This window comes from Mustela putorius, unplaced genomic scaffold (assembly GCF_011764305.1).
Source record: "Mustela putorius furo isolate JIRA1106 unplaced genomic scaffold, ASM1176430v1.1 tig00000145_pilon_pilon_pilon, whole genome shotgun sequence".
NCBI lineage: Eukaryota > Metazoa > Chordata > Mammalia > Carnivora > Mustelidae > Mustela > Mustela putorius.
In genome coordinates, this window is record NW_025421294.1 from 1837013 (window position 1) to 1864225 (window position 27213).

The following is a 27213-nucleotide window of genomic DNA, read 5'->3' on the forward strand; positions in this document are numbered from 1 at the left end:
GGATAAGAAAATCCCAGGAAAATGCAAAAAGATTTTTAGAGGATGCTGAATCTTTATATCAGGAAGGTATTTTCCAGAGTAATGCTTTTCTGTAAGAAAAATGTAACTTATTGGGGTGGCCTGAGTAGGTCAGTTGGTTGAACTTCCAGCTTAAAAAAATGTTGAAGGGTGTCTGGGTGGCTCAGTCAGTTAAGCTTGGGTTATGAGCTCAGGGTCCTTGTCCTTCTGCCCCTGCCCCCACTCATTTCCTCTCAAATAAATCAACAAAATCTTTTTAAAAAGAAAAAGAATGTTGAAAATACTACATTGTCTATAAAAGTGATCAACAGCTCCAAACTCAATTTATTTAAATATTCAATTATTTGAATAAGGAATTCAAATTAGAGCTTTCTGTAAAAATGGATGGGATACTATAAAAGATAACAAGTTTTATTTCTTTTAAGATTTTATTCATTTATTTGACACAGAGAGAGAGATCACAAGTTGGCAGAAAGGCAGGCAGAGAAGGAGGGGGAAGCAGGCTCCTTGCTGAGCAGAGAGCCCGATGAAGGGCTCTATTCCAGGACCCTGAGCTCATGACCGGAGCAGAAGGCAGAGGCTTTAACCACTGAACCACCCAGGTGCTCCAAGTTTTATTTTTTTTAACGTTTATATATTTTTAGTACTCTGTAAACCCAACATGGGGCTTGTACTCACAAGCCCCAGATCGAGAGTCACATTCTCTACCAACTGAGCTAGCCAGGTGCCTGAGCAAGTTCTATTTTATTTTTTTTTAAGATTTTATTTATTTATTTGACAGACAGAGATCAAAAGTAGGCAGAGAGGCAGGCAGAGAGAGTCGGAGAAGCAGGCTCCCTGCTGAGCAGACAGCCCAATTCGGGACTGGATCCCAGGACCCTGGGATCATGACCTGAGCCAAAGGCAGAGGCTTTAACCCACTGAGCCACCAAGGCGCCCCAAGTTCTATTTTTTAATAAGACAGAGTAACATTTACTCTTTTTACTTTTTAACTTATACAAGTAATATGTGATATAGAAATACAAAATTAAAAAGACACAATTACTCTATAATAACCACAAGCCTTAACATTTCAGGTACATTTTATCTTGTTTTTCAAGATTGAGGTGCTTTATTTGGGTTTCTGTTTAAAGATGTGTGGATGGGGGATATAGGGGTGGCTCAGTTGTTTAACTGTTGTTTAACTGTTTGCCTTTGGCTCAGGTCATGATCCCAGGGTCCTAGGATGGAGCCCCACATCTGACTCCTTGCTCAGCAGGGAGCCTGCTTGTCCCTCTGTCTGCCATTTCCTCTGCTTGTGTGCGTGAGCGCGCTCTTTCTCTCTCTCTCTCTGTCAAATAAATAAATAAAATCTTTAAAAAAAAATTAAAAAGAAATAAAGATGCAGATGGGCAAATAAATAAACAAAGATAAGGATGGGGTGTGGGGGACTTGGGGAGATGTTGCTCACAGAATACAAAAATGCAGTTAGAAGATGAGTAAGTTTTTGGAGATCAAATGCATAGCATTGTGATTATAGTTAAGAAGACTTTATTGTATATTTCAAAGTCGCTAAGATCTTAAATCTTCTTACCACAAAAAAGAAATAATTATGTGACACAATGGAGATGTGAGCTAAAGCCATGGTGGTCAAATCAACCCACTGTATACCTTCAACTTATACAACGCTATGTCAACCCATTGTACACTTTCAACTTATACCAAACTATATAATTTACAATGCTATGTATATCAATACAACCGATAGTTGAAAAAACATCAAGATATGGATATCTCTTTCTCGTTCTTCTAGTATTTTAGTTGACTGACAAATGCACAAAAGTATTCCAAATAATGGGGGGTGGAGGGATGGGTTAAATGGATGATGAGTATTAAGGAGGTCACTTTTGTGATTAGCACTGAGGTGTCAAATATAAGTGACGAATCACTAAATTCTACTCCTGAAACTAATATTAAACTGTAGGTTAACTGGAATTTATAAAAACTTTAAACTACAAAGAATAAAAAAAGGAAGAAAGAAAAGAAGAGAAAAAAAGAAAAAGAAAAAAAAAGTTCTTTTTCCAAATGAGTTGGGACTGCCAGGAATGTTAAAAAAAAAATGTCCACATTCACTGGAAAGCTTAATTAGATGTCTTTTGGGACCCTTGCCAGGCTATGACTTTCAAATTCTTTTAGAGAATGTCAGTCACTTTAATTAATATATTTGAAAGAACAAATTCCATGTTATAGTGTTAAGCTACAAAAGTTTGCAATATCAGTTCCGAGATTATTAAATAAAAATTTTACTTGAAATTTGCTATTTAAATGACATATCAAGATTAAAGCAAAAAATGACAAATCAGAATTCTTATTAGATCATGGTGAGATTCTTCTCAAGCTGTAGAACAGTTTCCTTAAAAGCAGGATCCTCTGCCCAATTGGCTTTACTTCCTAAAATAAGGTTCTGTAATAAAAAAGAAAAAAATTTATATTAAAGTTATAAGTACAATTACAAATTTAACAAAATTTTTAAAAATTCTCTTACATTAATTTTTTAAAAAAGGATTTTATTTATTTTTTTGAGAGAGAAAGGGAGAGACCAGAAGCAGGAGGGAGGAACAGAGGGAAAGGGAGAAGAAGGTTCCCCGCTGAGCAGGGAGTCCTATGTGGGGTGAGCTCAATACCAGGACCCTGGGATCAGGACCTAAGCTGAAGGCAGACACTTAACCAACTGAGCTACCCAGGTGTCCCCCCTTCACTAATCTTATCAAATATTTACCAGTAAGGAATAGGCATCTACTCTATAAAAAATATATTCTTGGGGGCCCGGTGGGCTCAATCAGTTAAGGGTCTGATTCTTGGTTTTGGCTCAGGTCCTGATCTGGCAGGATTGAGACAGAGCCCCCCCACCCACCCCTGCACACATGTGTGCGTGCCCGCATACACACAACTCCATTCCCTCAGGGCAGAGTTTGCTGTTTGAGATTCTCTGTCCCTCTCCCTCATACTTGATTCTCATAATTATAGAGAATATTTACAATGTTACAACAATTTTTTTGGATTCATCAGTTTTTGGGATGTTTGCAGTGATATTCTAAATTAAAGGAAAAAGACTGCAGCTATGGTTCAGTCATTTTGCACTTCTATAGTGAAAAGGTTGTTTTTTTTTTTGAAGAGTTTATTTATTTATTTGACAGAGATCACAAGTAGGCAGAGAGGCAGGCAGAGAGAGAGCAGGAAGCAGGCTCCCCGCTGAGCAGAGAGCCTGATGCGAGGCTCGATCCCAGGACCCTGGGATCATGACCTGAGCCGAAGGCAGAGGCTTAACCCACTGAGCCACCCAGGCGCCCAGTGAAAAACAGTTTAACCATGAACTATTATACCCTATGTATTTAAATAGAAAAACTATGGCTCAATGATACTAAGTTACTAATTCAAATTCTGTTCAAATAGATTTTAGAATTTAAGTGTTATATTGTTATATATAAAAATACTCAACAGGGCGCCTGGGTGGCTCAGTGGATTAAGCCGCTGCCTTCGGCTCAGGTCGTGATCTCAGGGTCCTGGGATCGAGGCCCGCATTGGGCTCTCTGCTCAGCAGGGAGCCTGCTTGCCTCTCTCTCTCTCTGCCTGCCTCTCCATCTGCTTGTGATTTCTCTCTGTCAAATAAATAAATAAAATCTTTAAAAAAAAATAAAATAAAATAAAATAAAATAAATAAAAATACTCAACAACATGGCTTACACATGGCACATTCTGGCTAGAGGGCTGGTGTACGTAAATCCAATTAAATTTACAAACGCAAAGGGAAGTAAGCATTCAGGTATGACTGAACCCATTAGGGGCATGAGCTCCTAATGTAGCCAAAGCTGTGTTCTGCTTAACAAAGTAACAATTTCATTAAATCAAAATTAACACTAAGAGGATATGAATAAAAGCTAAGAAAGACAAAAAATAGAAGTCTCAAAAAGTAGTAGGAAGGAAAGTATGCCAAAAAAAAATTAATATGATCCTGTATTTATGATGTAGTTCTCCACTGGAGGTTAGTTTAAGGGACTTCCTTACTCCTAATAGAGTAACCCACTGCTACTAAAAGGTAGGTTTAAGACCTGATGAAGAGGGGAGCCTAGGCAGCTCAGACAGTTAAGCAACTGACACTTGGTTTGGGCTGAGGTCAAGACCTCAGGGTCATTAGACTGAGCCCATGATGGCTCTGTGCTCAGTGTGCAGCATGCCTAAGATTCTTTCCCCCCACTATCCCTTCCCACTGCTTATGTTCTCTCTTAAATAAATGAACAAAGTCTTTTTTTTTTTTTTAAGATTTTATTTTATTTGACAGACAGAGATATCACAAGTAGGCAGAGAGGCAGGCAGAGAGAGAGAGGAGGAAGCAGGCTCTCCGCCAAGCAGAGAGGCCGATGCGGGACTTGATCCCAGGACACTGGGATCATGACCTGAGCCGAAGGCAGAGGCTTCAACCCACTGAGCCACCCAGGCGCCCCATTAAATGAACAAAGTCTTAAAATAAAAAGAGACCTGAAGAAGAATTTCTTATGGTCAGCTATAAGAACTCATATTCTACAAGGATATGCTTTACACATAATAAATATTTGCTTTACACATAATGGGCAGTTTTAACTGTGTATCTTCCTAATTGAATCTAGTAATATAAGTATTTCATTTCATCAGCTTGAGACATTTTAGCATTCAAAAAAAGTAATGAAAACCCTCCAGAACTGGGATGTCTGCTGGCGCAGTTGTCTAAGCATCTACCTTTAGCTCCAGTCATGATTCCAGGGTCGTGGGTTATAGTGCCACATCTGGCTCCTTGCTCAACAGGAAGCCTGCTTCTCCCTCTGCCTGCCACTCCCCCTGCTTGCGCGTTTGCTCTCTTGCACTCTCTCTCTGACAAAAAAATAAAATATTTGGGGCGCCTGGGTGGCTCAGTGGTTAGGCCGCTGCCTTCGGCTCAGGTCATGATCTCGGGGTCCTGGGATCGAGCCTCGCATCGGGCTCTCTGCTCGGCAGGGAGCCTGCTTCCTCCTCTCTCTCTGCCTGCCTCTCTGCCTGCTTGTGATCTCTTTCTGTCAAATAAATAAATAAAATCTTAAAAAATAAATAAATAAATAGAAATAAAAAATAAAATATTAAAAAAAAAAAAAGAAAAGAAACCCTCCAGAATAAAGGAGCACATAAAGTTTAAGAGGTAATATGCTAATAACTACCAACATTTACTGAGAATTTACTTGGACCAGACATTATGCTAAACAGATTAACATGAATTATCTTTTTTAGGTTTTACAACCTTTCTTTCTAAACAGGGAAACTGATGTTTAGAAAACTTAAATAATTTGCTCAAGGTTCACAACTTTTAAGTTGCAGTATGGAACATAATTCTAAATTTCCATTACCCGCATCCATGTTTTCCCCTACCTCCCAAGTGTAAGTTCTAATGCTTTCCATCATTATACCTGTCTCTACAAAGCTGCTAAAGTCATTACACTTACAAATGCCCAAGTTCTAACCAAAACAAAAAGTCAAAGCCTAAAACATTAAATAGATACAAATTCCAAATATATGTAAACAGACTAATATTTAGTATTGAATTCATGTTTTTTTTTTTTTTCAGGATCAAAGACTAACTGAAAGTAAATCTGAAAGTAACAGAACCAATCATTTTTAAAAAGTTCTTTATCTACTTTCCTTATATAAATGTTACCTGAAACACATGCTGAATAACTGTAGTAATTTGTATCTCCATCTGCAGGTTTTGTTGTATGGCCTTTATCTTGTCCGAATTCTCCATAACAGCCAAATCATCTTTCTGTTTGTTCTTTTCAGTCTGTATTTCTAAAAGCTTACTTTCTGAAGCTTGTTTTAATTCTAACAGGTTAAAAAAAATACATTATTGAACAACTCCTACAAATAAGAAACTGGAGAAACTGTGAAGCAGAACAATTCCTGACTATATCAAGAGAAAATATTTAATAAGCATCATTTTGAGTTGCAATTCCATTTTGATCTGAAAATGACTTTCGTGATGAAAAATACCAGTATTTTAACTTTATCCTTAGCCGTGTCCTGCATGATAATGACACCTGTCTACTTACGTTTGAAGTGACACCACGTTAAAGAGGACTTACTCAGGGTTGCCAAAAGAAAGGCAGAAGATATATGTAAGGAAATACCTTTTCCTCCTTTATTTACAAAAATGACATATCAACAAGATAAATTTCCAGTTAAGAGATTCTCTTTTCCAGGGATAAACACATCATCAACCATTTCCTGTAGTTTCTGAAAGGTTATAAGAATTAAACTATCTCTGGGGCGCCTGGGTGGCTCAGTGGGTTAAAGCCTCTCCTTTCGGCTCAGGTCATGATCCCAGGGTTCTGGGATCGAGCCCCACATCGGGCTCTCTGCTCAGCGGGGAGCCTGCTTCCACTTCTCTCTCTGCCTGCCTCTCTGCCTACTTGTGATCTCTGTCTGTCAAATAAATAAATAAAATATTAAAAAAAAAAAAAAGAATTAAACTATCTCAAACCATAAATAGGTGTGTCCCAAGAGCTTGGTTCATTGATATTAATGGATCAAAATAGGTTGGAATTCGAGGAAAAACATTGAACATCCAAAGATCAGGTGACTGGAACTATTTCTGACCCTGAGAATACTTACAAACAGGCAAATCTGTATAATATAGGGCGCCTGGGTGGCTCAGTGGGCTAAGCCGCTGCCTTCGGCTCAGGTCATGATCTCAGGGTCCTGGGATCGAGTCCCACATCGAGCTCTCTGCTCAGCAGGGAGCCTGCTTCCCTCTCTCTCTCTGCCAGCCTCTCTCCCTACTTGTGATCTCTGTCTGTCAAATAAATAAATAAAAATCTTTATAAAAAAATCTGTATAATATATAAAAATAATAAATCATACCCATAATATTAAATGAAAAAGGCAATACAACACAGAATAAAATGAGGCCAATTTTATTAGATAAGAAATAAGCACTGAAGGCACCCCTGAGAGGCTCAGTCAGGTATGTGTCTGACTCAATTTCTACTCAGGTCATGATCTCAGGGTTGTGAAATCAAATCCGGAACCTATCTCCCCAATGAGGTTGAGATACAACCTCATCAGCATGAAGCCTGCTTGAGATTCTCTCTCTCCCTCTGTTCCTTCCCCTGCTCCTGTTCATGCCTTCTCCCACTCAAATAAACAAAAAAATAAAATCCTTAAAAAAGGGCACCTGGGTGGCTCAATCGATTAGATGGCTGCCTTCAGCTCAGGTCATGATCCTGGAGTCCCGGGATCGAACTCCACAATGGGCTCACTGCTCAGCGAAGAGCCTGCTTCTCTCTCTGGCCCTCACCCTGCTTGTGCTCTCTTGTGAGTGTGAGCACTCTCTCTCTTAAATAAATAAAATAAAAATCTTTAACAACAACAACAACAAAAAGAACCACTGAAGAGTGATTATATCTTGATAGTAAATTTTAAAATTTTACTTTCCCTAAGTATACTTTTCTGTTTCCAAATTCTACTGAAAATGTATATTATTACTTTAAAAAAAGTTTCAGGGACGCCTGGGTGGCTCAGTTGGTTGGACGACTGCCTTCGGCTCAGGTCATGATCCTGGAGTCCCGGGATCGAGTCCCGCATCGGGCTCCCAGCTCCACGGGGAGTCTGCTTCTCTCTCTGACCTTCTCCTCGCTCATGCTCTCTCTCACTGTCTCTCTCTCAAATAAATAAATAAAAATAAAAAAAAATCTTTAAAAAAAAAAAAATAAAAAAAAATAAAAATAAAAAAAGTTTCAATAATTTCAATGCAAAAAGCCACCTCATGTTAAGTTAAAAAGCTGTAGAATTGGGACGCCTGGGTGGCTCAGTGGGTTAAGCCACTGTCTTCGGCTCAGGTCATGATCCCAGGGTCCTGGGATCGAGTCTCGCATCGGGCTCTCTGCTCAGCAGGGAGCCTGCTTCCTCCTGCCTCTCTGCCTACTTGTAACCTCTCTCTGTCAAATAAATAAATGAAAATCTTAAAAAAAAAAAAAAAGCTGTAGAATTATATGTATCAAATGATAATTTAAAATTAAGTATGTATAAAGAAGACATTCAAATGGCCAAGAGAGACACATGAAAAAGTGCTCAACATCACTTGACATCAGGGAAATATAAATCAAAACTACAGTGAGATACTACCTCATACCAGTCAGAATGGCTAAAATTAACAATTCAGGAAATGACAGATGTTCCAAAGGATGCAAAGAAAGGGGAACCCTCCTACACCATTGGTGGAAATGCAAGCTGGCACAGCTACTCTGGAAAAAAGTATGGAGGTTCCTCAAAAAGTTGAAAATAGAGTTACCCTACCACCCAGCAATTGCACTACTGGGTATTTACCCAAAGATATAAATGTAGTGATCCAAAGGGGCACGTGCACCCAAATGTTTATAGCTGCAATGCCCATAACAGCCAAACTATGGAAAGAACCTAGATGCCCATCAAGAAATGAATGGATAAAGAAGATGTGGTATATATATACAATGGAATATTATGCAGCCATCAAAAAAGAAATCTTGCCATTTGCAGCGATGTGGATGGAACTAGAAGGTATTATGCTAAGTGAAATAAGTCAATTAGAGAAGGACAATTATCATATGATCTCAATGATTCGTGGAATCTGAGAAATAAGACAGATCCCGTAGGGGAATGGAGGAGAAAAAAAAAAAAAAACAAGATGAAACCAGGGAGGGAGACAAACCATAAGAGACTCTTAATCTCAGGAAACAAACAGAGGGTTGGTGGAGTGCAGGGGGTGGGAGGGATAGGGTGGCTGGGTTATGGACATTGGGGAGGTTATATGCTATGGTGAGTGCTGTGAATTGTATAAGACTGTTGAATCACCTGTACCCCTGAAACAAATCATACATTATGTGTTAATTGAAAAAAATAAAATAAAATTATGTATGTATAAATATGTTTATATGGACATGGAAAAAGTACTGGAATGATATATACCTAACTGTGGTCACACAGGAAGGAAATACGGGTTTCACATTATACACTCTGTATCATTTGATTTTTCTTTCCCTGGGAATGTATTAATTTTGTGATTTAAAGTTCTAAAACAACAAAAATGAATCAAGTGAACATTTTATATACTACTTTTAAAAATGCCATGTGTAAAATTTTAAGAAAATCTGAAAATTAAGAAATTTCTCAATGGCTGAGGTAACTAGCCTTATCAATCTCCATAGTAAGTAAAAATGTTTTCTACAAAAAACAAAACAAAAAAACTGTTCTACATACGTAATCTCTTCTTTCTAACATCAAGTAGTTTTTCCTCCAAATCCCAAGATTCCTGTTATTAAAAATAAAAAGATTAAGATGTATTACCTAAGAATAAACCTATAATACATCACTGAATTTTCTCTATTACCCATGTTTTCCAAACCTCCTGTTTTCAATCCCTTTATTTCCATACCAAAAAAGAAAAAGGACAGTAGCTTAAATTTTAAGTAAATAATTAGCAACAATAGACAGAAATAACTGAGTTATGAGAAAAAGAAAACTTAAGAACAGTGAATTCCAATCATACCAGTAATCTTTGGGTAATCCTGTATGATCACACATAATACAGTTGCCAGCAACAAGGCACTGAAATCATGAGAATGCATAAGCAAGCAGCCCAATACACAGTTACCTGGTGTGATTTCATTATTAATTTGTTTAGCTTTAATATGTGTTTCATGTTGTCCATGAGCACGCTGAAAAGGAATAAAAAAATGATTTGTAACCCTGATTAAAAATAATTAATAAATATCATTAATGAACAAAATCAATTGCTATGTATTTCCTTTCAGGGAATTTACTTATCCTTCAATAGAAAGTCACAGACAATTTTAAAAAATGTGTAATTTAAGCATGTAGGAACATTTCTAAAAATCTCCTATTTTGGAGAAAAAGCCCTAATAACATGCTAATGAGTTGCTTTTTTAAAAAACAGACTTTAGGGGTGCCTGGGTGGCTCAGTGGGTTAAGCCTCTGCCTTTAGCTTGGATCATGATCTCAGGGTCCTGGAATCAAGCCCCATGTTGGGCTCCCTGCTCAGCAAGGAGCCTGCCTCCCTCTCTCTCTCTGCCTACTTGTGATCTCTGTCTGTCAAATAAATAAATAAAATCTTTAAAAAAAATTTTAAATGTGAAAAACAGACTTTATTTTTTAGAGCAGTTTTAGATTCATAGCAAAACTGAAATGCAAAGTAAACCCATATACCTCTGTCCCCCACCACACACAGCACCCTCAACTATCAACATCCCCTACCAGAAAGGTCCATTCATCACAAATGATGAATCTATATTAACATATCATTATCATCCAAAGCCCATTAAGGTTCATTCTTTTTTTTTTTTTTAAGATTTTATTTATTTAGGGGCGCCTGGGTGGCTCAGTGGATTAAGCCGCTGCCTTCGGCTCAGGTCATGATCTCAGTGTCCTGGGATCGAGCCCCGCATCGGGCTCTTTGCTCAGCGGGAGCCTGCTTCTCTCTCTCTCTCTGCCTGACTCTCCGCCTACTTGTGATCTCTCTCTCTGTCAAATAAGTAAATAAAATCTTTAAAAAAAAAAAAAAAAAAAAAAAAAAAAGATTTTATTTATTTATTTGACAGACAGAAATCACAGGTAAACAAAGGAGGCAGGCAGAGAGAGAGGAGGAAGCAGACTCCCCACTGAGCAGGGAGCCCGATGCGGGGCTTGATTCTGGGACCCTGAGATCATGACCCGAGCCGAAGGCAGAGGCTTAACCCACTGAGGCACCCAGGCGCCCTATAGGGTTCACTCTTGATGGTGTACATTCTTTGGGTCTGACAAATGTATAAAGATATGTATTCACTATTATAGATAGCATCATAGAGAATAGTTTCAACGAATATTCAAGACACTTCTTACCCTCATGTCTTCAACAAATATTTCTGAGCACTACTACATCCTAAGACCTGTGTAGACACCAGGAATATAAAGCAAAGTAAAACATCAAGAGGAAAGAATCTGCTGAAAGAGAAAAATGAAACCACAACTACAGTATGGTTCCATCACAACCAGTAATGAAAGAGTTGTGCACAGAGTAGCACAAGGGAAATTCTTGAATCTTTAAGAACATGAAGTAATTACCTAGATTACCTACCTTGACATAGCTGGAGCCAAACAGTAAAAAGTAAGACTGGGTAAGAATAATGGTTCTTATATTTCTAAAGTGCCACTACCCTTTGGGAGGATGTTTAATGCAGACCACCACATTACCCCCATCATGCCCATCTGGACTCAGAGATTGAGTCAACAGGTTTGGAATGGGACCAGCAATGTGATCACTGTGTACTAATTATTCTGATATCAGCCAGGCATGAGAAACACTTCATGCAAAGGATTTTGTTGAGGAGGCTGAAAATGTGAATCTTTGTAAGACCTGAGAACACTAAACTCATTTTCTACTACTTATAGCTATACTGGTTTGTAAACTTAAAACTTGCTAAAGAAACTACCTCAGCCTGCTTGGCCTTTCTGTCCTTTCCGGGGGTCAATTTCTCCTGTACCTCTTTAACTCAAGAATGTTTAAAGCTCAGGACACCTGGGTGGCTCAGTCATTTAAGGGTCAGGTCATGATTCTAGGATCCTGGGATCAAGTCCCGCATCAGGCTCCCTGCTTAATGGGGAGCCTGCTTCTCCCTCTGCCTGCAGCTCTCTATGCTTGTCTTCTCTTTCTCAAATAAATAAAATCTTGAAAGAAAAAAAAAAGGAACCTTTTTTTTTTTAATTTTTATTTATTTCATAGACAGAGATCACAAGTAGGCAGAGAGGCAGGCAGAGAGAGAGAGAGAGGAGGAAGCAGGCTCCCTGCTGAGCAGAGAGCCCAATGCAGGGCTCGATCCCAGGACCCTGGGATCATGACCTGAGCTGAAGGCAAAGGCCTTAACCCACTGAGCCACCCAGGTGCCCCAAAAGGAATCTTTTTTTAAAGCTCACCTTTTATGGAGGAGCAATTGTTAGAGGGCCCAAATTCATATTTTAGGATTTATGTAATCCTGGAGTTAAAAGGAATATGGGGAGAATACATTATCAGTCTGAACTAAAGACACCCAGAGAAAGGAAGTGTCCAGATGCATCTTAACACTTTTCTGGTGCTAATGGTAGGAGATCATTTTTTTTTTTTTTAAGATTTTATTCATTTATTTGACAGAAAGAGAGCACAAGAAGGGGGAGTAGCAGAGGGAGAGGGAGAAGCAGGCTCCCAATTAGCAGGGAGCCCGATGTGGGGCTTGATCCTAGGACCCCGGGATTACAACCAGAGCAAAGGCAGATGCTCAACTGACTGAGCCACCTAGGCACTCCAAGAGATCTTTTATCACAAGATTTTTTTTAGAGCTTTGAGATATAAGAGCATAGGTAAGGCCCCTGAGGCCAGACACAGAGGATCAGATTATATAGAACCTTGACTGCCAGAGTTTTAATTTTATATTTCTTGCCAAATAGTTTACATATACAAGCTCATTTTCTGCCAGTGAAAAATGACGCATATACTTCCTGTCTCAATAACCCAATTCCTGGTTATTGGATAAGTGAGACAGCTCTATCCCTGTTTTATAGTAAATACTGAACAAAAGTAAACTTTCAAAATCTTCCTTCAAACTCATCAGACTGTCTGTCTAAAAATCTCCATTGCTTCTTAGTGTTGCAATCCAACCAAATGTCAGTAGGACTCTAAAAATTATAATGCTGCAGAGGCCAAAAATTCCATCACTTTTCTTATTCCCCAGATAAAGATGGATGGCACTGACAGTTAATTTAAAAAAATTCAGAAAACTAAAGTCATTATGCAGATCTCCCTTCTTATTCTTAGCCTTAACAAATTCAGTAAAAAAGGAAAAAGAAAAAAACAAACATACCTAGTCCTGGGATTATTTTTCTCCAGGTTTTTTTTAAGTGCAGTCGAAAGTTGCATCCTACAATGCAAGGGAAAAAAGCTGGCATTATAAAACATGGATAACATTTGTGTACATTGAAAAGAAAAAATGTATACATACAACTTAAAGACTGATTTTTTTTTTTAAGATTTTATTTATTTATTTGAGAGTGAGAAAAAGCATGAGAAGAGGGAGGATCAGAGAGAGAGAAGCTGACTCCCTACTGAGCAGGCCTGATGTGGGACTTCATCGCAGGATTCGATCCCGGGAATCCAGGACGATGACCTGAGCGGAAGGCAGTTGCTTAAACAACTGAGCCACCCAGGCACCCCTGATTTTTCTTTAAACGTAACCTAAACCATTAGTAGGTTTCTAAACACTATTGTATGGGAAATACTTTGATAAATAAATCACAGAAATGGTAAATAACAAGATGGAAAGGGCTGCTGCCTGTGTTGTGTGCTGCCAGGCTGAGGGACCAATAAGACTTGAAATCATCCTGAGCTTTGGTCTCCAAGCCATCCACTTTGGTGCAGGGTCAGAAGGAACCATTAAGGCACTACAGAGACCAGATTAGGCCTAACATGGAGTTAGGGAATACAAAGCCATACCTGAACGTAAACTTTAAAATATGCATTCATACAAACAAAAACAAACTGCATAAATTACTTTTATATCCAAATAGCTAATAAGTAATAATGAAAAGGCAATCAACTTAGCAATATTAGTTTTTTCCTTTCTGCCACATACAAAAATTCAATTCATTAAAATAAGATCTCTTAATAGCTCTGAAGTCATCTTTAAAAAAAAAAAAAAGATCTATGGGGCACCTGGGTGACTCAGTGGGTTAAGCCTCTGCCTTCGGCTCAGGTCATGATCTTGTAGTCCTGGAATCGAGCCCCAGATCGGATTCTCTGCTCGTCAGGGAGCCTGCTTCCCCCTCTCTCTCTGCCTGCTTCTCTGCCTATTTGTGATCTCTCTCTCTCTCTGTCAAATAGATAAATAAAATCTTTAAACAAACAAAAAAATGATCTAGGGCACCAGGCTCTTTCAGTCCGGAGAGCATGCAACACTTGATCTCAGGATCATGAGTTTAAGCCCCAAGTAGGGCAAAGAGTTACTTAAAATGAATTAATAAAAAAATACATATAATCTATATAATGAGCCAGTTTATGAGAATATAGAAACATGTTCACTGCTAGAAGCAATAAAGAGGACTTTAACTACTTTTCAATTAAATGTATAAGAAATTCATCTGAGAAGCCCAGAAACACAAGGAAGTAATTTTAAAAGTCATCCACTTAATGGAGATCATTAATTCAGATCACAGGTCTGTAAGAGATCATGTTTCTCTTATTAACAACTGTATACTAACACCTACCACAAAGCTTAAGACATAGTAAGCATTCAAATTATTTGTTCAATGGATTTTAAAATACAGATGCAAAACCTATATCAAAAATGTATTTAGGGATACCTGGCTGGCTCAATCAGTAAAGCATGAGACTCCTGATCTTGGGGCTGAGTTTGAGCCCCACATTGGTGTTTTACTTAAAAATAAAATCTTAGGGGCACCTGGGTGGCTCAGTTGGTTAAGCCACTGCCTTTGGCTCAGGTCGTAATCCCGGAATCCTGGGATGGAGCCCTGCATCGGGCTCCCAGCTCTGTGGGGTGTCTGCTTTTCCCTCTGACGTTCTCCCCTCTCATACTCTTTCTCTCTCTCAAATAAATAACATCTTTAAAAAATAAAATAAAATAAAATCTTAAATATGTGTGTGTGTGTATCATTAAACTTGATAACAATTCTTTTACTTGATTAATAGTTACAGTAGTAACTGAATCCACATAATCCTTTGAAACACTGGATGGGATTTAAGCTCACCCTTCAATTTCCTTGACTGACATTTTATTAAGTCAATCTCATGTAACTACTTCAAATGAAGGTATTAATGAATGATGTAACTTCTCTCAGGGCTCAAAATTTGTGTAACTATTATCTAATGATCATTATCACTTGATTAATCTCATTTAGACTAATTAAAAGATTCCCTCCACCTCAAATCATACCTGTTTTGCATTGACTTCTCAATGCTTATACCTAGACTGTAATAATTACCTGTCTAATGCAAGCTTTTTCATTTCAAAAGCAATTTTCACCTCTTCAATTTCATTTTCCAGGTCTTCAATTTTACTGTCAAAGAAGCATGAACAAAAAAATTTCAGTAATATCAAAAAAAGTCATTGAATATTGAAAAATATATAAAGTAAACCTTTGAAAAAAGTAAAATGACCCTATCTAGATAAAATTATTCTGCAGGTTCCCCCACACTGATGCATTTCTAGATTTGGTAAACAGATGCCTCCGAGGTACTCAGCTAATTATCTTGTGAAGGGGAATGCCAAAAGTGCTACTGTGGTCACCGATGTACATATTAGGTCCATCTCCCATATCAACAACTTATAAGTACAAGCATGAAAAATTACTGGGAAAATAAAGAAAAGGAAAAAGGAAAATAATGGTGTAAGATGGGTGATAATACCAAATCTTAGTAAAAAACACAAAATTTAAAGATATGACATACGCTTCAACTTGCTTATCTTGCAAGATTTGTTCTGGACTCTTTTCTTCAGCTACAAATAAAAAATGTTTTGAAGTTAGTAATAGTAAGAGTGTAGTCCAACAGATATATAATATAAGCCATAAATGCAAACCAAAAATTTAATTTTTAACTTTCAGTTTCTATACTATTATAAAGCAAGTGAAAATATTTCAGTGTGACTTATTTTAACTCAATAGGTCTAAAATATTTTAACATGTAATTAATCTTAAATTACTAATGAAGGGGCACCTGGGTGGCTCAGTTGGTTAAGCAACTGCCTTTGGCTCAGGTTACAATCCTGGAATCCCAGGATAGAGTCCAGCATCAGGCTTCCTGCTCAGCAGAATCTACTTCTCCCTTTGACCTCCCACCTCTCATGCTCTCTCTTTTATTCTCTCTCTCAAATAAGTAAATAAAATTTTTTCAAAAAATAAATGAAAGAAATTACTAATGAAATATTTTATAATCTTCTGTATTTTGCATTTATTGTTCCTCTCAAGGACTAATCATATTTTAAGTGTTCAATTGTCACATAGAGATAGTGGCTACCATACTGGACAGAGCAGTTTGAGAATAATGTAAAATAAAAAAGGAGGAAAAAAAAATAATAAAAAAGGAGTAAAACAGTACCATGAACAATGTCAGAAAGATAAACTGTAAGTCTTTATGTTAGGAAAAAACAATCAGGGGTGCATGGGTGGCTCAGTCCATTAAGAGTCTGCCATTGGCTCAACTCATGATCCCAGGGTCCTGGGACTGAGTCCTGCGTAGAGCTCCCTGCTCAGTGGGGAGACTGCTTCTCCGTGTGCCCCCTCCCTTCATGCACTCACACTCTCGCTCACAAAAATAAATAAATTTGGGAAAAAAATGGAAATTAATACTTAAGGATAAATTTAACAAGATATGCATATAACGTCTACACTGAATATGTTCAAATACTGAAAAGATATATCATGTATAGGTATTAGAAGAATCAATATGGCTAATAAAACAATCTACCCCAGGGCGCCTGGGTGGCTCAGTGGGTTAAAGTCTCTGCCTTTGGGCTCAGGTCATGATCCCAGGGTCCTGGGATTGAGCCCCACATTGGGTTTTCTGCCAGCGGGGAGCCTGCTTCCTCCTCTCTCTGCCTGCCTTTCTGCTTACTTGCGATTTCTGTCAAACTGTCAAATAAACAAATAAAACCTTAAAAAAAAAATCTATCCAATATTGTTCTATAGATTCTGATCAAATCCCAATCAAAATTCTCACTTCATTTTCTGTAGAAACTGATGGGCTGATTTTGTTTTATTTATTTATTTTTAAAGATTTTATTTATTCATTTGACAGACAGAGATCACAAGTAGGCAGAGCAGCAGGCAGAGAGAGAGAGGAGGAAGCAGGCTCCCTGTTGAGCAGGGGCTGGATCCCAGGACCCTGAGATCATGACCTGAGCTAAAGGCAGAGGCTTAGCCCACTGAACCACCCAGGCTCCCTGACAGGCTTATTTTAAAATGCATATAAAAACACAAAGTACTCAGAACAGTCAAAACAATTTTGATAAAGAAGAACAAAACTGGAAGACTTAAAGAAGTTGATATCAAGATTTACTATAAACCTACAGTAATCAAGACAGTGTGGCACTATTATAAGTACAGACAGATACCTCACAGGAACAAAGCAAGAAGCCCAGAAATAGACCCATACATATACAATGGAGGAAGGAAAGTCTTTTGAACACATAGTGCTAGAAAAATTAGATTTCCATAGGGGAAAAAATGAATTCATATGTACAAAAATTAACTAAAAAAGGATCATAGAACTGAATGTTAAACATAAAACCCTAAACCTTGTAGAACAAAACAAACGAGAAAATCTTTGTGACCTTGGAGTGGTCACAGACTTCCTAGAACTTAAAATCATATACCACAAAAGAAAAAAAAAAAAAACCTGATAAAAATCACTTCATCAAATTAATGCCTTTGGTTCCTCAAAAGATAGTTAAAAAACAAAGGTAAGTTGGGCACGTAGCTGGCTCAGTCCATAGAGCTTGTAACTCTTGGTCTCACGGTGGTAACTTTGAGCCCCATGTTGGATGTAGAAATTACTTAAAAATAAAACAATCTTAAAAAAAAAAAAAAAAAAAGGCAGGGGCATCTGGGTGGCTCAGTGGGTTAAAGCCTCTGCCTTTGGCTCAGGTCATGATCCCAGGGTCCTGGGATCGAGCCCCTCTTTGGGCTCCTTGCTCAGCGGAGAGCCTGCTTCCTCTCCTTCTCTCTCTGCCTGCCTCTCTGCCTGCTTGTAATCTCTGTCTGTCAAATAAATAAATAAATAAAAATCTTAAAAGAAAAAAAAACAGGCAAGAAACAAACTGGGAGAAAATACCCGCTAAATATATAAGTAAATACATAGATACCTATATCTCTATAGATATATAGATACCTACATCTATAAATATACACCTGTATCTATATATATATAGGTATCTGAAAAAAATAACTACATTTATAAACAAAGAACACAAACTCAATAATATTAACAATCCAACTAAAAAATAGGCAAATATTTTAACACTTCATAAAAGTAGATTTACAGATCTACTTCATAAATGGAAATACATTAATTGCCAATAGCCACATGAAAAGATATTCAATATTAATTAGTTATCAGGAAAATGTAAACTAAAGCCACATGAGATACCACTACATACTCATTAGAATGGCTAAAATTTCTTAAGACCAACTATCAAATTTTAAAAAGGATACTAAATAAATGGAAATCTCTTGGTTCTAGGAAGAACGTATCTTAATGGTATAATCATTTTACTGATCTTTTTTAAAAGCATATTTATTTATTTATTTGAGAGAGTGAGAGAGAGCACACAAACTGGAGGGAGAACCAGAGGGAAAGGGAGAAGCAGACCCCCTGCTGAGCAGGGAGCCCAATGAGGGACTCCATCCCAGCACTTCAAGATCATGAGCTGAGCCCAAGGCAGATGCTCAACCGACTGAGCCACCAATGTGCCCCCATACTGATAGTTTTTGATGGAAGCATTATTGATATAATGTAAGGTCATGACTTTGGAGGCAAGAAGACCTGTTTCATATCCCAGTTTCATAAATTACTAGTTTTACTAAGCAGAAAAGAGGCCAGGGGGCTCATTTCATAGTCCTACTTTTTGTTGTTCTTGTTTTGCATAAAAAGACTTTAGAAAACCTGGAGTATCAGATGGACAACACACTAGAACTGCCTTTGGATCTATGGCCTTATAAAAGAATCTGAGCAGGGATGCCTGGGTGGCTCAGTTGGTTAAGCAGCTGCCTTCGGCTCAGGTCATGATCCCAGCGTCCTGGGATCAAGTCCCAAATCGGGCTCCTTGCTCAGCGGGGAGCCTGCTTCTCCCTCTGCCTCTGCCTGCCATTCTGTCTGCCTGTGCTCGCTCTCTTTCCCTCTCTCTGACAAATAAATAAAATCTTAAAAAAAAAAAAAAAAAGAATCTGAGCAGTCTGAAAAGTTCCTAAGTTAAACATGTATTCAGGTTAAGTGACCCAAGTCATCTATGTGGCCCTTCAGGTTTTCCATAATTCTTGATCCAACCTCAAGTTTTGGTTTTATTCTTTAAGCCTATTTCACAGAGATAGAAAAACTCGCCAAAACATATCTTTGTAATTGAAAAGCTAACAAATTAGGTTGCAATAATGGCCATTACTTTAGGAGAGCTAAACCATTATTTTAGTACTCTCTTGCTCCTTAAGACTTCTAGAACTTAAAATATAAATTTACATCTCTTCAGGGGTGACTGGGTGGCTCACTCTGTTAAGCATCTGCCTTTGGCTCAGGTTATGATCCCAGGGTCCTGCACTGAGCCCTACATCTGGGCTCCTTGCTCAGCAGGGAGTCTGCTTATCCCTTTCACTCTGCCCCTCCCCCATCCTTCCCTTGGTTGTGCTTTCTGTCTCTCTCAAATAAATAAACTTTTTTTTTTTTTTTAAGATTATTTATTTATTGGGATGCCTGGGTGGCTCAGTTGGTTAAGTCACTGCCTTCAGCTCAGGTCATGACCCTGGAGTCCCAGGATCAAGTCCCACATCAGGTTCCCAGTTCCACAGGGAGTCTGCTTCTCCCTCTCTCTCTTTTTTTTTTTTTAAGATTTTATTTATTTATTCTACAGAGAGAGATCACAAGTAGGCAGAGAGGAAGGCAGAGAGAGAGGAGGAAGCAGGCTCCCTGCTGAGCAGAGAGCCTGATGTGGGACTCGATCCCAGGACCCTGAGATCATGACCTGAGCCGAAGGCAGCTGCTTAACCAACTGAGCCACCCAGGCGTCCCTATCATTCATTTCTTTAAGATGATCTCCCTTCTGCCTCTCATTCCTATCTTTTGTTTATTTTTTTTTAAAGATTTTTTTAAAATTTATTTGACAGACAGATCACAAGTAGGCAGAGAGGCAGGCAGAGAGAGAGAGGAGGAGGAGGCAGGCGGCTCCCTGCTGAGCAGAGACCCCCCGATGCGGTACTCGATCCCAGGGCCTTGAGATCATGATCTGAGCCAAAGGCAGAGGCTTTAACCACTGAGCCACCCAGGCGCCCTCTCATTCGTATCTTAAAGTATTTCTCAAAGTATAGATCTTGGATCATTTAACAATCATCTGATCCACTAATTTAATCTCTAAGCTATTTATGGTCAAGTCCTATGATTCCTTCCCACAGAAATTTCCCAATTCTCTAATCAACAGAACGAAAACTGTCTTGCACTATTGTTTAGGGTTTTTTTCATCTATTTCCTGAATTCCTAACAAGTTCCTGAGGCACAGGGCAATCGTGGTTTTTGACTTTTTTTTATATAGTATAGTACCAAATTATGCTGACACTCCCATTCCCTAAATAAACAACTTTTTGTAAAATTGATTTTCTTAGAATACTGTTCCTCACCAAGCTCACAAAATCTTATCTGAAAATGAAAATACTTACTTGCATCAACCATTGATTTATATTCCAAGAGTTGTTGTTTTGTCTGTGCTCTCAACCTGAAAGCATAAAGAAAACAGAAAGTCTCTCTCTCTCTCTCTCTCTCTCACACACACACACATATACTTTTTAAAAAGTTAAGTAAACTCTACTCCTAACAAGTGGCTCAAAGTCAAAACCCCAAGATCAAGAGTTGCATGCTCTACTGACTGAGGCAGCTAGGTGCCCCAGAAAGTCATATATTTATAGAGGATGTACGCACTACTATATTATAAACCAACTCACCTTTTTCAGAAGTTTATGCAATAAAATGAGTGCAAGTACTCAGCAATATGTCTTCTAGTTTGGCCTGATTTATTTAAAGCGGGTGTAAAGAGAATTCCAGTTGAAGATGGGGTTGAGGGAAAAACTTTGTCCTCCTCCACAGAACACACCAAATTACATCTATTAATTGAACAATTCCTCCTGAAAAACTAAGGGCTGACTGAACAGCTACTGAATAACCAAAGATAAAGAGAACAAGAAGAGAGATGGAGACATGCCACAGTTTAAGAGTATCTAGCATATACAGCTACAGCTCCAGTCAGCCAGCTAAAAAGTCACCAACCATACACAGTCTGCAGAAGGGACACCATACACAAGATAATGTTTAGGAGAAATAGCTGTTTACCTTTCTATAGAAACAAACACAAAAACTCAAGCAAAATGGGGAGACAGAGGAATATACTCCAAAAGAAAGAACAAGAAAAATAAACTCAGAAAAAGAACTAAATGAAACAGAACTAAACAGTAATCCTGAAAAAGAATTTGAAGTAATGGTTGTAAAGATACTCAATGGGCTGGAGAAAAGAACAGAAGAACTCAGTGAGATCTTCAATAAATACAGCATGGAGTCAGCTTGAGAATCTCTCTCACTCTCCCTTTGCCTCTGCCCCTCTCACTCATGCTTTCTCTCTTTCTCAAATAAATAAATAAATCTAAAAAAATCTGAAAAAGGAAAAGAAAATTTAGGCCAATATACTCCTAGTGAACATAGATGCAAAAATCCTCAACAAAATATTAGTGAACCACATACAACAACACATTCAAGAAAATCATTCACCATAATCAGACAGGATTTAATCTGGATACAAGGGTAGTACAATATTTGTGGATCAATCAGACTCTCCGCTCAGTGTGGGGCCTGACACAAGGCTCCATCTCATGAGTCTGAGATCATGACCTGAGCCCAAACCAAGAGATGGATGCTAATCAGCTGAATCACCCAGGCATTCCCACCCTCACCACTTTTATTCAACATAGTACTGAAAGTCCTCTCCAAAGCAGCCAGACAAGAAAAAGAAATAAGAGGCATCCATATTGGTAGGGAAGTCAAACTGTCACTATTTGCAGACAGCATGAGACTATACTCATAAAATCCTGAAGACTCAACCAAAAAATGTATTAGAATAAATGAATTCAGTAAAGTGGCAGAACACAAACTTAAAACACAGAAATCGGCAACATTTCTCCATACTAAAAACAAAGTCATGGAAAGAGAAATTTTAAAAACACCACCATTTACAATTGCACCAAAAAGAATAAAATATCTAAGAATAAACTTGACCAAAGAGGTGAAAGACCTGTACCCTGAAAACCATAAAACAATGATGAAAGAAATTGAATAGGCCAATTCAAAAACAAAAGGAAAGATATTCCATGTCATGTATTAAAAGTATATTGCAGGGCCGCCTGGGTGGCTCAGTGGGTTAAGCCACTGCCTTCAGCTCAGGTCATGATCTCAGGGTCCTGGGATTGAGTCCCGCATCGGGCTCTCTGCTCAGCAGGGAGCCTGCTTCCCTCTCTCTCTCTCTGCCTGCCTGTCCATCTAGTTGTGATCTCTCTCTCTCTCTCTCTCTCTGTCAAATAAATAAATAAATAAATATCTTAAAAAAAAAGTATATCAAAAATGTCCATATTACCCAAAGCAATTTATGGTTTCAAATCAATGCCTACCAAAATACCAACAGCATTTTTCACTAAACTACAACAATCAATACTACTATTTGTATGGGGTGGGGGATTCTGGGTGGCTCAGTTAGTTAAGCATCTGCCTTCTGCTCAGGTCAGGATCCCAAAGTCCTAGGATTGAGCCCTGCATCAGGTTTCCTGCTCAGCAGGGAGTCTGCTTCTCCTTTTTGGCTTGTACTCTCTCATGTGCTCACAGTCTCTCTCAAATAAATAAATAAAATTTTATATATGTTTATAAAAAAATAAAAAATTTTAAAAAAGAGAAAAAAAAAGAGAAAATTTTAAAATAAAATAAAATAAAATTTTATGGAACCACAGAGGATCCCAAATAGCCAAAGCAATCCTATAGAACCAAGAATGAACCTGAACTATCACTATTCCATATTTCAAGATATACTATAAAGCTGCAGAGATCAAAACAGTATGGTACTGGAACAAAAACAGACAAATGGATTATGGAACAGAATAGAGACCCTAGAAATAAACCCACATTTATATGGTCAATTAATCTATGATAAAGGAAGCAAGAATATACAATGAGGAAAAGACAGACTTTTCAATAAATGGTGCTGGGAAAAATGAACACCCACTTGCAGAAGACTGAAATTGGACTAAATTCTAACACCATACATAAAACTAAACTCAAAATGGATTAAAGAATTAAACAGGAGACCCGAAACCATAAAAATCTTACTAGAAAAATAGGGAGTAATTTCTGACATTGGCTATAGCAAAATTTTTCTAGGTATGTCTCCTGAGGCAAGGAAAACAAAAGCAAAAATAAACTATTGGGACTACATCAAACTAAAAAGTTTTTGCCTAGCAAATGAAAAGACAATCTATTGAATGGGAGAAGATACCTGCAAATCATTTCTTTTATAAGGGATTAATATCAAAAATATAGAAAGAACTTAAACAACTCAACACCAAAAAAACACACAAAAGAACAGTCTGTTTAAGAAATGGGCAGATGACCTGAAAAGACATTTTTCCAAAGACGTATAGATGACCAATAGACACATGAAAAGATGCAGCTCAACTTTACTAATGATCAGGGAAATGCAAATAAAAACCACAATGAACTATCACATCTGTCAAAATGACTAAAATAAAAAAGACAAAAAACAAGAGTTGGCCAGGATGTGGAGAAAAAGTGAACCCTCCTGCACTGTTTGTAGAAATGTAAATTAGTACAGCCACTGTGGAAAACAGTATGGATCCCTGGGTGCTGGGATCCTGACTTGCGCTAAAGGCAGACGCTTAACTGACTGAAGCTACCCAGGCACCCCTAAACTTTTCAAATCATTAAGTTATACACAGAAACTAATGTAACATTGTGTCAACTATGCTCAAATCTTACTGAGCGCAGGGCCTGGCTGGCTCAGTTCAGGCTGTGAGTTGGAGCCTCACACTGGGTGTGCCAATTGCTTAAAAAATAAAATCCCTTTAAAAAAAAAAAAGGTCTCAGAGAAAGATGCAAAATGGACTCTGGTGGAGATAAAGCAACTATGAGGAAAAGTTAAATTTCTAATTTTTAAATTTATTAATATGTCACACTCAAGAAATATGGGCTACACAAAGAAACACACCAAAATGGTGAAAATTGCAAACATTCTAACAAATTTAAAAAGTTTGTAACACTCCTAGGAGATATAGAAAAGTAACAAATATATTAATTCTTAGATAATTCATAGTTTCTTAGTTGTCCTAAGATTGTACTTAATTAAAAATCATACATAAAATAAGTAGAAAAGCTATGGGTAAAATCCTAACTAGTTATTACATTATACTTAGAAGATGTTGGACATTTACATGGTAGTTTCATAATTCTGAAAATGCTCTATAATTTTGAGATCTATATGATTTTGAGACCTGTATGAGTAGGTAAGTGACATTACAAAGATTTTAAACCTCTATGGTTTAAGTTCCTTATGTTTGAAATTCCAAATGGAAAGAATTTCTTACGGGTTAGAAGTTAGGCTAGCATTTTAAAATGCGCTGTAAGGGGTGCCTGGGTGGCTCCGTGGGTTAAAACCTCTGCTCTTGGCTCAGGTCATGCTCCCAGGGTCCTAGGATGGAGCCCCGCATCTGGCTTTCTGCTCATTAGGGAGCCTGCTTCCTCCTCCCTCTCTCTATGCCTGCCTCTCTGCCTACTTGTGATCTCTGTCAAATAAAATTAAACACACACACACACACAAACAAAAAAACACTCTGTAAGAACAGTTCCCTTTTTAGCTGATATAAAAAAGGTGATCCTGTATCTTTAATATTTTAGAATTTTATGTTGTAGGCAGGAGGGAATTTTTATTTTTTAAAGATTTTATTTATTTATTTGACAGAGATCACAAGTGGGGGAGTGGGAGGGGGAGCACGCTCCCCGCTGAGCAGAGAGCCAGATGCGGGGCTCAATCCAAGGACCTGGGATCAAGACCTGAGCCAAAGGCAGAGGCTTAATCCACTGAGTCACCCAGGCGCCCTAGGAGGGAATTTTTTAAACTGAGACTGTGAGGCTTACTAGCCAAGACCTTTCCAAGTAGTAGCTAAGCTAAAATACAGTTACAATTCTTTGGGGAGGATCCCCTTATTATGATTTAGAATATTTTGAAGTTGTTGTTTTCCCTGTCAAGGACCAAACAAATATTTCAAGCTTTGTGATTCACACGATCTCTACTTTAGCTATTCAACTCAGACCCTGTAGCAGGAAAGTTGTGTTACGGAAAACCTTTCCTTAAGGGCACCAAAATTTGAATTTCATATAATTTCACCTGTTATTAAATATTCTTTCAGGAATTTTTTTTTTTTTTGTCCCAACCACTTAAAGACATAAAAACTTTTCTTCGCTTGAGGGGCCACAACAAAATTCACACCGCACTGAGTGGAAAAGAATAAACATCATGCTCTTGGTAGGAAATATAACAAACGATGCTTCTGGATTGAAAAGGGCCATAACTGGGATGCCTGGGTGGCTCAGTTGGTTAAGCCGCCGCCTTTGGCTCAGGTCATGATCCCGGGGTCGCAGCGCGGAGCCTGCTTTTCTCTCAGCCTCTGCCTGCCGCTCTGCCTGCTTGTGTCCTCTCTCTCTCTCTCTGACAAAATAAATAAATAAAATCTAAAAAAAAGAAAAAAGAAAGAAAAGGGTCATAACCATAAAACAAAGAGACAGGACATTTCTTTATGTAGCTAAAGGCTTTAGAGACGCCTCGCATCCCGACTGAATATCGGGGCTTGAGTGCAGGAGAAAAGGAGGGGAAATTACAGCGCCGAAGGGCCCGGGGCACTATGCTAAACGCCTGCCTCTGAGTATCACATTTAACCCCTACCGCAACTTTACTAAGAAGGTGTAACCCTCCCCTTTTTCGAAGATGACGCAGGAGGCTTAAGAAGCTCAGCTGAATGACGCAGTGACGCAGACAATAAGCAATCAACTCAGAATTCGAAGCCTTCGGGACCCTGAGAGCAAAGGGCGGGGCTCTCGGCCACGACGCCAGCGTGGATCCCGGCTAGAGGGGACAACAACCTGAGCAGCAGGGTCAAGCGGTCCTCGGGACGCGCCGCCTGGGCGCCGGCGACCTGTGGTGGCTCGCCTTCCCCGCCTCCCGCTCCGGAGTCCGCGGGCTCCGTGGCCGCTTGCTTTCCCGGCTGCTTCTCCATTCTGACTGGCGCGAAGAGGAAACGCCTGAGACAGAAAGATGCAGCCTCAGGAGCCGGTTTTCCCGCCACTTAATTGACGCCCGGAAAGGGCGGGAGTATCGTCGCACTCCGTCCCGCCCCTTCCGCCCTAAGGCTCCACCGCTTCCGTCCCGTTCTCCGGTTGCTGTGGCAGCTCCTGACCCTTTCCCAGAAAACTAGTATTAGACCGGTAATAAGAAAAAGTTAAACTTCAAGCATCAGTTCTGTCTATCCCGAGCTGAGCTAGGAGTTGGGCTACAGCCATTTGGGACACATCCTGCCTCCCAGGAACAGCCTGGAAGGGAAGACCGCAACACATTGAGTCATTCATCCTTGGCGCAGGGTCAGGGGATCTTCGGGACAGCGGTTTTTGGACCCATCTTGGCACTCCCTTAACCTTCGCAGCCTTGGAAAATGGATGTGCCTGGCAGGCTAAGAAAGGGAAGCGATAGAAATGTAGACCTGACGTTGTAGAAGACCAATAGACTGGACAATTAATGTCCATGCCTTGAAAAACAAAAAGCAGGACAATTATCGCTTAGGGAAACATTAATTTTGATTGGAACCTGGATTGGAAAAAAAGTTTGTAAAACATCTTCCAAACAATTGAGGAAATTAGAATATGCACAGCACATTACATATTAATTGTCTTAATGTGATAAAGATCATGGTTATTTAGGAAAATGAATACTTAGGCGATGCATGATGAACTATTTTTTTAAACATTTTTTTTTTAAGATTTTAGTTATTTATTTGACAAAAATCACAAGTAGGCAGAGAGAGAGAAGGAAGCAGGCTCCCCACTGAGCAGAGAGAGCCCGGTGCGGGGCTGATCCCAGGACCCTGGGATCATGACCCCTGCCGAAGGCAGAGGTCTTAACCCACTGAGCCACCCAGGCGCCCGCATGATGAAATATTTTAAGATGACATTGTCTTGAAATTTAAAATTACTTTGAAATGGCTCTGAAAAAGAAAAATATATTCACACGCGTGTATGTGTTCCTGACACACATACTTTTTTTCTTTACACCTATAATTTAGTACTTACCT

The 27213-nt window shown here is 38.7% G+C and overlaps 1 protein-coding gene across 1 annotated transcript; it reads right to left on the reverse strand.

The window, feature by feature from the left end:
- Positions 1–1531: 1531 nt before the first annotated feature.
- On the reverse strand, positions 1532–26238 carry CENPH (centromere protein H). The gene is made up of 9 exons (XM_004764508.3): positions 26012–26238; positions 20488–20543; positions 15521–15569; positions 15055–15129; positions 12921–12977; positions 9686–9749; positions 9292–9343; positions 5717–5880; positions 1532–2461 (listed from the first exon to the last, which is right to left on the reverse strand). The coding sequence occupies exons 1-9, from the start codon at positions 26143–26145 to the stop codon at positions 2369–2371; spliced, it is 744 nt and encodes a 247-aa protein (XP_004764565.1). The 5' UTR covers positions 26146–26238; the 3' UTR covers positions 1532–2368.
- Positions 26239–27213: the final 975 nt, after the last annotated feature.